The 17,199-nt window shown below is 41.9% G+C and overlaps 1 protein-coding gene across 1 annotated transcript in view; it reads right to left on the minus strand.

Moving 5' to 3' along the window:
• Positions 1-2,813: 2,813 nt before the first annotated feature.
• TNRC6C (trinucleotide repeat containing adaptor 6C) overlaps positions 2,814-17,199 on the minus strand; it is a 1,532,250-nt gene continuing 1,517,864 nt past the window's right edge. Inside the window, exon 22 of the mRNA XM_053709646.1 lies at positions 2,814-4,043. Coding sequence (XP_053565621.1) covers positions 3,683-4,043 — 361 coding nt within the window. The 3' untranslated portion in view covers positions 2,814-3,682. The remainder of the gene's footprint in view (positions 4,044-17,199) is intronic.

The raw sequence follows: 17,199 nt of genomic DNA on the forward strand, positions 1-17,199 counted from the left end.
GTACCTTCTATCATGTCGGAGTCCTCCATAGCTCAGGTTACATCCATAGAAGGACACAAATAAAAATGTTTTCTATTATAGACAAATGCACCTTTATACTCCCAATGGCTGGGGCACTCATCATCCTCCTAGACCGAGACAGTTAACAGAGAAAACGCTCTCCTCAGGTTCAAGTCTCAGCCGGAATGGAGGAAATGAACATAGACCACACCCGGTCACATGGAGTGCATGACAGTACTTCCCCTGTTATGCAAGTAATAGGAGCTGTGCAACACTTTCAAAAACGAAAGTGAAACTTAAAAGTGAAACCTGTTTGTTCCAGCCAAAAACACACAGTCTATCAGCCCAGGAAAAAAAATCACACAAAGCAGCATGTAAATAATTAATACACTGATTAATTAACTCCAACTGTTCAATAAACCCCCTTCAGAGGATATTAACCCTGGATCCTATTAAGGTATAAAGGAGCCACACTGTGACCCTGTTATAGCATTTTATGTGTAAATAATTGAAACGATCTAACCTCTAGGATCTATGCTGTGGAACAGAACACAGCCTCTCAAGTGTGACAGTCTTATAGCAGCGCTCCTGACATGGACTTGACTGAGAGAAAGCAGGCAATGAACTCATCAACACTGATTGCTTAGGAGCTGTTAGCAGTAGTCTGGATGGTTTCACAGAAAATCTTTCCCTGCATCTCCAGACTCTAACGTTCATCAATACTCTCACTGAGAGGTTGACATGACTACTTAAAACTCCAGTCCTATCTGGAAGGGCAGATACCCTTTTTCAGGACTCTCCAAATTTTCTGACACTTCTCTGCCCCCTCCTAACGTGACGAAAGGCAAAGAATTACTGGGGTAATGAGTAAGCGGGAGGGATATTTAAGCCTTTGGCTGGGGTATCTTTGCCTCCTCCTGGTGGCCAGGTGTTGTATTCCCCAACAGTAAGGAATGAAGCCGTGGACTTCCCCTATCTTAGGAAGGAAAACAAAACCCTACGCACATGAGGTGGAGGATTATTAAGGATTGTCCCAGTGCCTGTAACAGACTAAATTTTAAAATATGAAAGAGCGGCCATAACATCCTATGTCACAGTCTGTTTCTCTGCCCAGCTCTGAGGGCAGTTAATGGTAGACAGAGGTAGCATTATGAACACAAAATATCTTATTATAAAAAGACAACCCCAGCACATAAAACACACAATTTGGGCTTGAAATATACAGGTTGTATTCTTTTATACATATTACCCTTTGTCTGCTTTACCAGAAGGGAAAATTAGATATTTCTGAATGACAATCAATTGTTTTACAAACCTGGTACAATTGAAGAAAAGGTAACTCTCCTTTAACTTGGCTTGTGCATAGGTCTAGATCCTACAGGGTGTCAGTTACTCTTTCCCTGCTGCACTGACCCAGAAGGCAGACCAAGTCTCAGGTCATCATGGCAAATAGCATGCAATTATTCAATCATTGATGAAAAGCTATACATTACCCCCTTTCCATTAATGTAAAATCACATTACAGACAACTATGGACAGGTACTGCAAAATTGTCTTAAATTACTGGCTGCTGGGGTTTTGTTTGCTTTTCCTAACCATCCAGGAAAATCATGTCTTTTTCATTTCATTGTAAAGCAAAATGTTTCCTTTAACATGTAAAGCACTCCTGCAAAAAAAATATTCAAGTCCATTATTTGGTAAAATATCTAACTGCTACAAACAAGAATCGTTTGCCTTCTTCTGGTTTCATCTTCAATTATTTCAATCCTATAGTTTCAGTGCTTGGAGTTGGATAAATTGTTTTTTTATTTTAATTTTTTTTATATTTTTCTAAAGATATTTTTTTTTTTAAATACAATGAAATGGTTGTGGCATTCACTCCTCTGGAAATGTTACATTTTCCTGAGAAAGATATCCACCATGTGCAAGACAGTGACTATAAAGAATTTTAATTTTCTGCCATGGCTGAAGAAAAAAATGTTAAAAAAAAAAAAAAGTACATATAAAAATAATGGGGAAATAAAATCTGCTCAGAAACTGTAAGCTTTAAAAGAAAAACAAAACAAAAAACCTGGTAAATTCCCCGAGATGTGAACATTTTTTTAATCAAACTTTAAAATAGATATCTGAAATTCAATGGAAGTTTTTTTTTTTTTTAAGTTACAGTTTTATAATTTTTTTTTCCTTTTCCTTTTTTTTTCTTTTTGGAGTAACATAAAACATAAAGTTTGTAAACAGGATATAGCCAGGGCAGGCTTCAGTTTCTTTTAAAAGCAGTTCCAAATCTGCTGCATCTGCAGTGTTGCTGCCAGGGTTCTGCATGTGGCTGAAACTCAGGTTTTGCCCATTTAGTCCATGAGCACGAGTACAACCACCAAATTTGTGCAAGTCTTCAGAAATAAGATAACTTTCTTCCCAAGGATGACTCAATGGAAAGGTATACAGTTTTTTCATTTGTAAAAGATAAGCATAATGCACACTTTGTTTGTCAATTAAGTTCTTAAGTAAACATAGATTTGCTATATTTATACCCCTCCTCAAACTTATTTTTTCCTTTTTTTTTTTTCTCTCTTTTTCGTAATATATTTTTCTGTTGGGTCAACCGCTGGTTGGAGATGTGGTGCTGAAAATTCTCAGTGCAATGATAAAAGTTGAATAAAACGGATTAAGAAAAAACCCCATAAAATAAATAAGCAACTGACCTCTGTGTACACGCAGGATACATTATATATATATATATATATATATATATATATATATATATATATATATATATATATATATATATATATATATCTCCTTCAGTGCCGGAAAGTATCATAAAATAGTTTTTTGGAGCAGAGCTGTGCAGATCAAAATAAAGCATTAAAGGTTATTATGAAACAGAAAAAGCTAAGGTTTATCATCTGTGCAAAGAGATACAGAGTTTTGTCAATGCTTTCTACGCAGATATATTGATGTCTCTCTTAACAAGCATACAAATATCTGCACTACTGGGATCTCCTGCATTCAAGTATCTCTATCAGCTGATATGCTTAGTAGCATATAAAATAAAATAGTGTTTTTAGATTGTAAAATATGACATGACAAGAGCAGATGCTCTGGACAACAGTTATGTGCATAGGCGGATCTGTGGGTCTCCAAATTCTGATCTTCTGTGTAAGGCTCTCATTGTACAGCGAGTTCAAGTACCAAAATTAAGTGAAAACCTGCACATACATGCACAGATCTCACAATCCTTTTCTTCCAATTAAGAGGCTTCAACACCTGTGCATTAAAATCCAAGGCTCATTTCAAAAATAAGATTCTGAAACCCACCCTCCCTCACCAGCCCTGTCATATGAAAAGTGCCCTTATGTTCTAGTCCCAGTAAAAGCAGCGTTATTTTCTTCTTTTAACATTTTAAAAATTCTAAAAGGACAGAGCTAAGATGACCAACTGAGTGACTCAGAACCTCTCCTTAACCCTTTATTTCCTCCCCCTCTCATATACTGCACCATACTGTTACTATGAACAGTTCGCAAGGATGCAGTGAGGAGGATGAAGAAGATACTGCATGGAAAGAAGATTGGATTCATCTTTGAGCATAAACACAATTGTTGGGATTAGTTTGTTTTGAGATTCTTCAATAGTGCGGATTCTCTGAGTTTACAGCAATGAGTTTCATTCCTCCTAGATGTTTTCAGATTGACTCCCCACCCAGCAGGTCTCCTGGCAAGAGAGTATTAAGAGGAGTTGGGCTTCGGATAATCCTGGCATCATCTGTCCCAGGTGGTCCCCAAAGGCTGCTTGAGTACTGTGGGACTCCACCCCAAAGCAAGTCGTTTCCCCCCTTTGTGGACAGGCAAGGAGAATTCCAGTGAGCAGTGTCATTACGCACTAAGGTATGTGAGCCTCCACCGCCACCAATTCGAGGTTGGCTGTTTCCTGTGTTAGACTGCCAGCTGGAAGTGGGGGGCAAGGCCTGCCCTTGTGCCAAGAAGCGGTTCACTTCCTCTTCCCCAGCAAACTCTGCCAAGATGGTAGTGTTACCAAGAACGCACCTGCATGGAGGAAAATTAAAATGTGAGGCAATTGTTGAAAGACAAACCATATTACTCTATACTATATATATGTATATATATAGACAGTAGAACAGCAATGAATCCCACGGACGGGCTCCGTGTTGCAGCCAGGATCCAAAAGAAGCAGGCACACAGGATTTTTCATAAACACTCCGTTTTATTGGCAGTATTTTAACCAAATGTTTTGGCTCAAACACGAGCCTTTGTCAATGGTGTACAAAACCAAATGTGAAATACTGGACAAACCCACACCTTAAATACCCACCCAGCCCAAGTGACAGACCAATCAGTATATGCATCCGTTACACACCCACTCTCACAAGGCAAAAATGTTTGCCGGGTTCACCATAGGCGCGGCGTGACGTCATCACGCTACCTCCGTCCCAGGTGAATCCACAGTGACCACACAGGACCATAGCAACCAAACATAAACAACTGTGTGGAGCAGATGCGCAATCGGATGTAAATATGACAGGTAATAGACTAAATATCGATCAGTGAGTGATCAGATCAACCCCACATAAAAATATATTAACAAAAAAGGTATCTAACTTTGTAATGCAGAACAAACCGTATATATAGCTTTTGGAAAAGAAAACGCTACAATAACCCATAGTTTAATAACTAATAACACAGTCCTCAAGGCGTGTGGGAAGTAGCTAAGGAGGGTAAGCCCCCCAATGTGTTTAAATTAATACAAGATGCATCACGCCTAAGGAGTAGGTAGAAACTAAGTACTGGATGACTCCCAGTTGCTTGCAACTCATTTGTGTTTGTACCAACAGCCAAAGTCTATGTTGACATTCAGTCCCCGAGGGGCAACGGTGTCCAAAGTGAAAATCCAGCGGGATTCCATTCTTAATAGGGCTAGTCCTCTATCCCCACCACGTCTGTTGTGGGGCACATGATCAATCAACATCACCCGTAGCGAGGAGACAGAATGTCCTGCAGTTGCAAAATGGCGTGCAACTGGTTGCTCAGATCGTCCCTTATCAATCGCCTGACGGATTGCCGTTTTGTGGTTTGCCAAGCGTTCCTTGAAAGGTGTCACCGTTTTGCCTATGTAGAATTTTGAATATGGGCAAATAATGGCGTAGACCACATATTCCGAGGTGCAAGAGAGTCTATGCTTTATTTTATACCTCTTGTTGTTGTGGGGATGTTGGAAGGATGTTCCAGTGATAAGATTGTTGCAAGTGACACAATTGCCACACTTGTAGCATCCTGCTTTCCCTCTCGTTAGCCATGTCTGTTTATCATAACAGTGTGTAGGGTCACTGAGTACCAGTAGATCTCTAAGGTTGCTTGCTCGTTTGTATACCAACCGGGGTACCGGAGCATCCACAAAGGGTAGGCTAGTATCCTTAGAGAGCATCATCCAGTGTTCCTTAATCACATTCTGGAGCATCCCAGATCCCGGAGTATAAGTGGTTATGAAGTTCATCCGCTTGGGCTGTTCAATCGTTATCCGTTTTGATATTGTGCGATTCTGGGTGAGTTTGCTTGCTTCACTTCTTTGTTGATTTATTAGGGTCGGTGGATATCCTCTCCCCAGAAATTTTTGGGACATTTCTTCAAGTTGTCTCTCTTTTCGGGAGTCATCCGTGTTGTTCCGGACGACCCGCAGGAGTTGGGAGGAACTGACACCGTCTTTCTGAAATCTAGGATGGAAACTCTGATAATGTAGAATAGAATTTTTATCTGTGGGTTTTTTAAACAAAGTGGTATGTAATTTATAACCATTGGGTGTTTCTACCCTGAAAATTTCCAGGTCCAGAAAGTGAATCTGGTTATTGTTGTGTTCCATTTTGAATCTGATGGTGGAATCAAGGGCATTCAACCCTTCAACCCATTCAATAAGATTTTATGGGGTACCACCCCAAATCATGAAGACATCGTCTATGTACCTACGATACATTCTGATGGGGTTCTGTCTGGAGAAAAACATAATTTATGCTTACCTGATAAATTTATTTCTCTTGTAGTGTATCCAGTCCACGAATCATCCATTACTTGTGGGATATTCTCCTTCCCATCAAAAACAGAACTTTCCAAGAAAAAAGTTTAATATCAATGGAATGAAGGGGTTCAAACGGAACTCCCTGAAGAACTTTAAGAACCAAGTTTAAGCTCCACGGGGGAGCAACAGTTTTAAACACAGGCTTAATCCTAACCAAAGCCTGACAAAATGCCTGGACGTCTGGAACTTCTGCCAGACGCTTGTGCAAAAGAATAGACATAGCAGAGATATGTCCTTTAAAAGAACTTAATTCTTTTATAGATAAAGACTGATCTTTACTGTTTAAGGTGAAATCAATACATTTAGTACACATTCTCCTATGGGGCTCCACCATGGCTTTCAAACATAATGAACAAGTAGGTTCCTCTGTGTCAGACATGTTTAAACAGACTAGCAATGAGACTAGCAAGCTTGGAAAACACTTTAAAACAAGTTTACAAGCAATATAAAAAACGTTACTGCGCCTTTAAGAAACACAAATTTTCCCAAATTTTGAAATAACAGTGAAAAAATGCAGTTACACTAACGAAATTTTTACAGTGTATGTAATAAGTTAGCAGAGCATTGCACCCACTTGCAAATGGATGATTAACCCCTTAATACCAAAAACGGAATAACAAATGACAAAAACGTTTTTTAAACAGTCACAACTGCCACAGCTCTACTGTGGCTTTTTACCTCCCTCAATACGACTTTTGAAGCCTTTTGTGTCTATGTCTGTAATTTTTGCTGTGCAAAAAAAACGCCAAAATAGGCCCCTCCCACTCATATTACAACAGTGGGAAGCCTCAGGGAACTGTTTCTAGGCAAAATTCAAGCCAGCCATGTGGAAAAAACTAGGCCCCAATAAGTTTTTTCACCAAACATATGTAAAAAACGATTAAACATGCCAGCAAACGTTTTAAAAACAGAATTTATGCTTACCTGATAAATTACTTTCTCCAACGGTGTGTCCGGTCCACGGCGTCATCCATAACTTGTGGGAATATTCTCTTCCCCAACAGGAAATGGCAAAGAGCACAGCAAAAGCTGTCCATATAGTCCCTCCTAGGCTCCGCCCACCCCAGTCATTCGACCGACGGACAGGAGAAAAACAGGAGAAACCATAAGGTGCCGTGGTGACTGTAGTTAAAGAAAGAAATTCATCAAACCTGATTAAAAAAACCAGGGCGGGCCGTGGATCGGACACACCGTTGGAGAAAGTAATTTATCAGGTAAGCATAAATTCTGTTTTCTCCAACATTGGTGTGTCCGGTCCACGGCGTCATCCATAACTTGTGGGAACCAATACCAAAGCTTTAGGACATGGATGAAGGGAGGGAGCCAATCAGGTTACCTAAACAGAAGGCACCACGGCTTGCAAAACCTTTCTCCCAAAAATAGCCTCCGAAGAAGCAAAAGTATCAAATTTGTAGAATTTGGCAAAAGTGTGCAAGGAAGACCAAGTCGCTGCCTTACATATCTGATCAACAGAAGCCTCGTTCTTGAAGGCCCATGTGGAAGCCACAGCCCTAGTAGAGTGAGCTGTGATGCGTTCAGGAGGCTGCCGTCCGGCAGTCTCGTAAGCCAATCGGATGATGCTTTTCAGCCAAAAGGAAAGAGAGGTAGCAGTAGCTTTTTGACCTCTCCTCTTGCCAGAATAAACGACAAACAGAGAAGACGTTTGTCTGAAATCCTTTGTTGCTTCTAAATAGAACTTTAAAGCACGAACTACATCTAAATTGTGTAACAAACGTTCCTTCTTTGAAACTGGATTCGGACACAAAGAAGGCACAACTATTTCCTGGTTAATATTCTTGTTGGAAACAACCTTTGGAAGGAAACCAGGTTTAGTACGCAAAACAACCTTATCTGAATGGAACACCAGATAGGGCGGGTTACACTGCAAAGCAGATAACTCAGAAACTCTTCTAGCAGAAGAAATAGCAACCAAAAACAGAACTTTCCAAGATAACATCTTGATATCTATGGAATGTAGAGGTTCAAACGGAACCCCTTGAAGAACTGAAAGAACTAAATTCAGACTCCAGGGAGGAGTCAAAGGTCTGTAAACAGGCTTGATCCTGACCAAAGCCTGAACAAAAGCTTTAACATCAGGCACAGCTGCCAGTCGTTTGTGTAACAAGACAGATAAAGCAGAAATCTGTCCCTTTAGAGAACTCGCTGATAATCCCTTATCCAAACCTTCTTGGAGAAAGGAAAGTATCCTAGGAATTTTGATCTTACTCCATGAGAATCCCTTGGATTCACACCAACAGATATATCTTTTCCATATTTTATGGTAAATTTTTCTAATTACAGGTTTTCTGGCTTGTACCAGAGTATCTATTACAGAATCCGAAAACCCACGCTTAGATAAAATCAAGCGTTCAATTTCCAAGCCGTCAGCTGGAGGGAAACTAGATTTGGATGTTCGAATGGATCTTGTACTAGAAGATCCTGTCTCAAAGGTAGCTTCCATGGTGGAGCCGATGACATATTCACCAGGTTTGCATACCAAGTCCTGCGTGGCCACGCAGGAGCTATCAAGATCACCGAGGCCCTCTCCTGCTTGATCCTGGCTACCAGCCTGGGAATGAGAGGAAACGGTGGAAACACATAAGCTAGGTTGAAGGTCCAAGGTGCTACTAATTCATCCACTAGAGTTGCCTTGGGATCCCTGGATCTGGACCCGTAGCAAGGAACCTTGAAGTTCTGACGAGACGCCATCAGATCCAAGTCTGGAATGCCCCATAATTGAGTCAACTGGGCAAAGATCTCCGGGTGGAGTTCCCACTCCCCCGGATGGAATGTCTGACGACTCAGATAATCCGCCTCCCAGTTTTCCACTCTGGGATGTGGATCGCAGATAGGTGGCAGGAGTGATCCTCCGCCCATTTTATGATTTTGGTCACTTCTCTCATCGCCAGGGAACTCCTTGTTCCACCCTGATGGTTGATGTAAGCAACAGTCGTCATGTTGTCTGATTGGAATCTTATGAATCTGGCCTTTGCTAGTTGAGGCCAAGCCCTGAGAGTATTGAATATCGCTCTCAGTTCCAGAATGTTTATCGGGAGAAGAGACTCTTCCCGAGACCATAGCCCCTGAGCTTTCAGGGAGTCCCAGACCGCGCCCCAGCCCACTAGACTGGCGTCGGTCGTGACGATGACCCACTCTGGTCTGCGGAAGCTCATTCCCTGGGAAAGGTGATCCTGGGTTAGCCACCAACGGAGTGAGTCTCTGGTCTTCTGATCTACTTGAATCACTGGAGACAAGTATGTATAGTCCCCATTCCACTGTTTCAGCATGCACAGTTGTAATGGTCTTAGATGAATTCGCGCAAAAGGAACTATGTCCATTGCTGCAACCATCAACCCTACTACTTCCATGCACTGAGCTATGGAAGGTCGTGGAACAGAGTGAAGAACTTGACAAGCATGTAGAAGTTTTGACTTTCTGACATCTGTCAGGAAAATCTTCATTTCTAAAGAATCTATTATTGTCCCCAAGAAAGGAACTCTTGTCGACGGAGACAGGGAACTTTTTTCTATGTTCACTTTCCATCCGTGAGATCTGAGAAAGGCCAGAACGATGTCTGTGTGAGCCTTTGCCTTTGAAAGAGACGACGCTTGTATCAGAATGTCGTCCAAGTAAGGTGCCACTGCAATGCCCCTTGGTCTTAGAACCGCTAGAAGGGACCCGAGTACCTTTGTGAAAATCCTTGGAGCAGTGGCTAGCCCGAATGGGAGAGCCACAAACTGGTAATGTTTGTCCAGAAAGGCAAACCTTAGGAACTGATGATGATCTTTGTGGATAGGAATATGTAGATACGCATCCTTTAGATCCACGGTAGTCATAAATTGACCCTCCTGGATTGTAGGTAAAATTGTTCGAATAGTTTCCATTTTGAACGATGGCACTCTGAGAAATTTGTTTAGGATCTTTAAATCCAGAATTGGTCTGAAAGTTCCCTCTTTTTTGGGAACTACAAACAGATTTGAGTAAAACCCCATTCCTTGTTCCACGGTTGGAACTGGGTGTATCACTCCCATTTTTAACAGGTCTTCTACACAATGTAAGAATGCCTGTCTCTTTATTTGGTTTGAAGATAAGTGAGACATGTGGAACCTTCCCCTTGGGAGTAGTTCCTTGAATTCCAGAAGATAACCCTGAGAAACTATTTCTAGTGCCCAGGGATCCTGAACATCTCTTGCCCAAGCCTGAGAGAAGAGAGAGAGTCTGCCCCCTACTAGATCTGGTCCCGGATCGGGGACTACTCCTTCATGCTGTTTTGGTAGCAGCAGCAGGCTTCTTGGCCTGCTTACCCTTTTCCAGCCTTGCATCGGTTTCCAAGCTGGTTTGGTTTGTGAAGCATTACCCTCTTGTCTAGAGGCTGCAGAGTTGGAGGCCGGTCCGTTCCTGAAATTGCGAAAGGAACGAAAATTAGACTTATTCTTGGCCTTGAAAGGCCTATCTTGTGGGAGGGCGTGGCCCTTACCCCCAGTGATGTCTGAGATAATCTCTTTCAATTCTGGCCCAAAAAGGGTTTTACCCTTGAAAGGGATATTAAGCAATTTTGTCTTGGAAGATACATCCGCTGACCAAGACTTTAGCCAGAGCGCTCTGCGCGCCATAATTGCAAACCCTGAATTTTTCGCAGCTAATCTAGCTAACCACAAAGCGGCATCTAAAATAAAGGAATTAGCTAACTTAAGTGCGTGAATTCTGTCCATAACCTCCTCATACGGAGTCTCTCTACTAAGCGACTTTTCTAGTTCCTCGAACCAGAACCACGCTGCTGTAGTGACAGGAATAATGCACGAAATAGGTTGCAGGAGGTAACCACCTTGCTGTACAAAAATCTTTTTAAGCAAACCCTCCAATTTTTTATCCATAGGATCTTTGAAAGCACAATTATCCTCAATAGGAATAGTAGTGCGCTTGGCTAGTGCAGAAACTGCCCCCTCGACCTTAGGGACTGTCTGCCATAAGTCCTTTCTGGGGTCGACCATAGGAAATAATTTCTTAAATATAGGAGGGGGGACAAAAGGTATGCCGGGCTTCTCCCACTCCTTATTCACTATGTCCGCCACCCGCTTGGGTATAGGAAAAGCGCCGGGGTGCACCGGAACCTCTAGGAACTTGTCCATCTTGCACAATTTTTCTGGAATGACCAGGTTGTCACAATCATCCAGAGTAGATAGCACCTCCTTAAGCAGTGCGCGGAGATGCTCTAATTTAAATTTAAATGTCACAACATCAGGTTCTGCCTGTTGAGAAATTCTACCTGAATCAGAAATTTCCCCATCTGACAAAACCTCCCTCATGGCCACTTCAGATTGGTGTGAGGGTATGACAGAGCAATTATCATCAGCGCCCTCCTGCTCTACAGTGTTTAAAACAGAGCAATCGCGCTTTCTCTGAAATGCAGGCATTTTGGATAAAATATTTGCTATGGAGTTATCCATTACTGCTGTCAATTGCTGCATAGTAACAAGCACTGGCGCGCTAGAAGTACTAGGGGTCTCCTGCGTGGGCAAAACTGGTGTAGACACAGAAGGAGATGATGTAGAACTATGTCTACTCCCTTCATCTGATGAATCATCTTGGGCAACTTTACTATCTGTGGCAGTACTGTCCTTACTTTGTTTGGACGCTATGGCACAATTATCACACAATTTTGAAGGGGGAGACACATTGGCTTCCATACATACAGAACATAGTTTATCTGAAGGCACAGACATGTTAAACAGGCTTAAACTTGTCAATAAAGTACAAAAAATTTTTTAAAACAAAACCGTTACTGTCTCTTTAAATTTTAAACAGGGCACACTTTATTACTGAATATGTGAAAAACTATGAAGGAATTGTTCAAATTTAACCAAATTTTCACCACAGTGTCTTAAAGCATTCAAAGCAATGCACCCCAAATTTCAGACCTTTAACCCTTAAAATGAGGAAACCGGAGCCGTTTACAGTTTTAACCCCTCTACAGTCCCAGCTACAGCCTTTGCTGCGACTTTACCAAACCCAGGGGGGTATACGATACCAAATGAAGCCTTCTAGGAACCTTTTCAACTACTTCCAGACCCACACACATGCAGCTGCATGTCCTGCTCTCAAAAGTAACTGCGCAGTAATGGCGCGAAAATGAGGCTCTGCCTACTACAGAGAAGGCCCTTCCTGACTGGGAAGGTGTCTAAACCAGTGCCTGACGTAAAAAAACGTTCCCCAAAGTTTATAAAGTGTGAATTTCAACATCAAGCTGTATAAAATGCCCAAATAAAGCAATCGATCTAGCCCATAAAAGTGTCTACCAGTTTTATAGCCCATATTAAGCCCTTTATTCTGTTTGAGACTAAGAAAATGGCTTACCGGTCCCCATGAGGGGAAATGACAGCCTTCCAGCATTACACAGTCTTGTTAGACATATGGCTAGTCATACCTTAAACAGAAAAGTCTGCCAACTGTTTCCCCCAACTGAAGTTATCTCATCTCAACAGTCCTATGTGGAAACAGCAAACAATTTTAGTTACTGCTGCTAAAATCATATACCTCTCACAAACAGAACTCTTCATCTTTTTCTGTTTCAGAGTAAATAGTACATACCAGCACTATTTTAAAATAACAAACTCTTGATAGTAGAATAAAAAACTACAACTAAACACCACATACTCTTCACCATCTCTGTGGAGATGCTGCTTGTTCAGCGGCAAAGAGAATGACTGGGGTGGGCGGAGCCTAGGAGGGACTATATGGACAGCTTTTGCTGTGCTCTTTGCCATTTCCTGTTGGGGAAGAGAATATTCCCACAAGTTATGGATGACGCCGTGGACCGGACACACCAATGTTGGAGAAATACACTATTAATAAGCCTGATACAAGTCGCTATCACTGCATTTAAGGCTTTACTTACATTACTTCGGTATCAGCAGAATTTTCTAGCAAATTCCATTCCCTAGAAAAATATTTTAACTGCACATACCTTATTACAGGAAAACCTGCACGCTATTCCCCCTCTGAAGTTACCTCACTCCTCAGAATATGTGAGAACAGCAGTTACTTCTGCTAAGATCATAGAAAACGCAGGCAGATTCTTCTTCTAAATACTGCCTGAGATAAACAGTACACTCCGGTACCATTTAAAAATAACAAACTTTTGATTGAAGAAATAAACTAAGTATAAAACACCACAGTCCTCTTACGACCTTCATCTTAGTTGAGAGTTGCAAGAGAATGACTGGATATGGCAGTGAGGGGAGGAGCTATATAGCAGCTCTGCTGTGGGTGATCCTCTTGCAACTTCCTGTTGGGAAGGAGAATATCCCACAAGTAATGGATGATCCGTGGACTGGATACACTTAACAAGAGAAATATTGTATTTTTCATACGTAGCCATATAGATGTTGGCATACGATGGGGCCATATTCGACCCCATCGCAGTGCCCATAATTTGTAAAAAGTACTCATTCTCAAATCGAAAGTAATTTTTCTCCAGGCAGAACTCCATCAGATGCAGTAGGAATTCTACAGGCGGACCAGTATATAGTGGATTATCACTCAGGATTTGTCTCACCATATCTATACCATGACCATGGGGTATCACCGTGTATAGACTTACTACATCCATGGTAACTAGAATGTCAGTAGAAGCTAGGCTGTCGAAGTCCCTCAGTAGTTTAATGAGTTCAGAAGAGTCTTTAAGGTGGGACTGGGTATTTTGTACCACCGGTTGCAGGTAAAAATCAATAAATTCTGCTAGAGGCTGCATGAGTGATCCCCTGGCAGATACAATAGGTCTGCCAGGGGGATCTTCAAGTGACTTATGGATCTTGGGCAGTAAGTATAGTATTGGGCAGATTGGATAATCAACTGAAAGAAACCCCAAAACATCATCATCAATTACCCCAGCTTGGTATGCCATACCCAGGAATTCATCAATCTCTCTTTTAAAAGGTCTAGTCGGATTAGACTGTAATTGGCGATAAGTGTTTGGATCATGTAGTTGTTTGTAAGCCTCACCTCTATATTGTACATAATCAAGTATTACCGTGGCACCACCCTTGTCGGCTGGCCTTATGGCTATGTCTCTATCAGTAGATAAACAGGACCTGTTAACATTTAAGAATAAAAAATTTGTAACAGTTGAGAACGACTATAGAGATAAAAAGGTCTATAGTTGGTTGTTTGGGAGGGATACCACTTGGAGTGGACGTAGGAGAATACATTTCAATAAAAATAGACAGATTAATCTCACCACAGTAGACAGCAGTGTGGGGGACTCTTCAGAAAGTGAAACTCAGAACACAACAGCCACTACATCTAGCAGGGTAATTACACGATCTGCACAGAAACCCCCTTTATCCGTAGGCCCCGAGGCGGTAGCCTCACGAGGGGGCGGGGCAAAACAAAAAAACAAACAACGACAGAAAAAGACACAATAATCTATAATTTGAGCAAACGCCCTCTTACGGGCGACGAGATAAGAGTTCTTAATAAGGATTTGTCTTTTGTACCAACTCCCCGCTGCTATTTGTTTGATTTGATGGTTGATATGGGAAGATTTCAAAGGCAGTTGAAGCTTAAAGATTTTTTTAAGGATAAAGGGGATCAAACTCCGAAACAATTTAAAGCAAGCAGCACCTTTGAACCGATTAACACACACTCTTCGATAAAAAACATTCCATCATATTTGTACAACGACCCTTACTGAACTACACAAGGATATGCCTCTGCCAAGAGATAATCTTACAAGTGCTGAAAGACGGGCAATTAAATCTTTATCTACTGATAGAGACATAGTTATAAGGCCAGCGGACAAGGGTGGTGCCACGGTAATACTTGATTATGTACAATATAGAGGTGAGGCTTACAAACAACTACATGATCCAAACACTTATCGCCTATTACAGTCTAATCCGACTAGACCTTTTAAAAGAGAGATTGATGAATTCCTGGGTATGGCATACCAAGCTGGGGTAATTGATGATGATGTATTGGGGTTTCTTTCAGTTGATTATTCAATCTCCCTAATACTATACTTACTGCCCAAGATCCATAAGTCACTTGAAGATCCCCCTGGCAGACCTATTGTATCTGCCAGGGGATCACTCATGCAGCCTCTAGCAGAATTTATTGATTTTTACCTACAACCGGTGGTACAAAATACCCAGTCCCACCTTAAAGACTCTTCTGAACTCATTAAACTACTGAGGGACTTCAACAGCCTAGCTTCTACTGACATTTTAGTTACCATGGATGTAGTAAGTCTATACCATGGTGATACCCCATGGTCATGGTATAGATATGTTGAGACAAATCCTGAGTGATAATCCACTATATACTGGTCCGCCTGTAGAATTCCTGCTGCATCTGATGGAGTTCTGCCTGGAGAAAAATTACTTTCGATTTGAGAATGAGTACTTTTTTACAAATTATGGGCACTGCGATGGGGTCTAATATGGCCCCATCGTATGCCAACATCTATATGGCTATGTATGAAAAATACAATATTTTCTCCAGACAGAACCCCATCAGAATGTATCGTAGGTACATAGACGATGTCTTCATGATTTGGGGTGGTACCCCTGAAAATCTTATTAAATGGGTTGAAGGGTTGAATGCCCTTGATTCGACCATCAGATTCAAAATGGAACACAACAATAACCAGATTCACTTTCTGGACCTGGAAATTTTCAGGGTAGAAACACCCAATGGTTATAAATTACATACCACTTTGTTTAAAAAACCCACAGATAAAAATTCTATTCTACATTATCAGAGTTTCCATCCTAGATTTCAGAAAGACGGTGTAAGTTCCTCCCAACTCCTGCGGGTCGTCCGGAACAACACGGATGACTCCCGAAAAGAGAGACAACTCGAAGAAATGTCCCAAAAATTTCTGGGGAGAGGATATCCACCGACCCTAATAAATCAACAAAGAAGTGAAGCAAGCAAACTCATCCAGAATCGCACAATATCAAAACGGATAACGATTGAACAGCCCAAGCGGATGAACTTCATAACCACTTATACTCCGGGATCTGGGATGCTCCAGAATGTGATTAAGGAACACTGGATGATGCTCTCTAAGGATACTAGCCTACCCTTTGTGGATGCTCCGGTACCCCGGTTGGTATACAAACGAGCAAGCAACCTTAGAGATCTACTGGTACTCAGTGACCCTACACACTGTTATGATAAACAGACATGGCTAACGAGAGGGAAACCAGGATGCTACAAGTGTGGCAATTGTGTCACTTGAAACAATCTTATCGCTGGAACATCCTTCCAACATCCCCACAACAACAAGAGGTATAAAATAAAGCATAGACTCTCTTGCACCTCGGAATATGTGGTCTACGCCATTATTTGCCCATGTTCAAAATTCTACATAGGCAAAACGGTGACACCTTTCAAGGAACGCTTGGCAAACCACAAAACGGCAATCCGTCAGGCGAATTGATAAGGGACGATCTGAGCAACCAGTTGCACGACATTTTGCAACTGCAGGACATTCTCGGCTAGATTTAGAGTTCTGCGGCCAAAGGGGTGCGTAGCTAACGCATGCTTTTTCCCCCCCGCACCTTTTAAATACCACTGGTATTTAGAGTTCACAGAAGGGCTGCGTTAGGCTCCAAAAAAGGGAGCGTAGAGCATATTTACCGCCACTGCAACTCTCGATACCAGCGGTGCTTACGGACGCAGCCAGCTTAAAAAACGTGCTCGTGCACGATTCCCCCATAAAAAACAATGGGGCCGTTTGAGCTGAAAAAAAACCTAACACCTGCAAAAAAGCAGCGTTAAGCTCCTAACACAGCCCCATTGTTTCCTATGGGGAAACACATCCTAAGTCTGCACCTAATGCCCTAACATATACCCCGAGTCTAAACACCCCTAACCTTACACTTATTAACCTCTAATCTGATGCCCCCGCTATCGCTGACCCCTGCATATTATTATTAACCCCTAATCTGCCGCTCCGTACACCGCCGCAAACTACGTTATCCCTATGAACCCCTAATCTGCTGCCCCTAACACCGCCGACACCTATATTATATTTATTAACCCCTAATCTGCCGCCCCCGCTATCGCTGACCCCTGCATATTATTATTAACCCCTAATCTGCCGCTCCG

Source organism: Bombina bombina, chromosome 1, assembly GCF_027579735.1.
Source record: "Bombina bombina isolate aBomBom1 chromosome 1, aBomBom1.pri, whole genome shotgun sequence".
Classification (NCBI taxonomy): domain Eukaryota; kingdom Metazoa; phylum Chordata; class Amphibia; order Anura; family Bombinatoridae; genus Bombina; species Bombina bombina.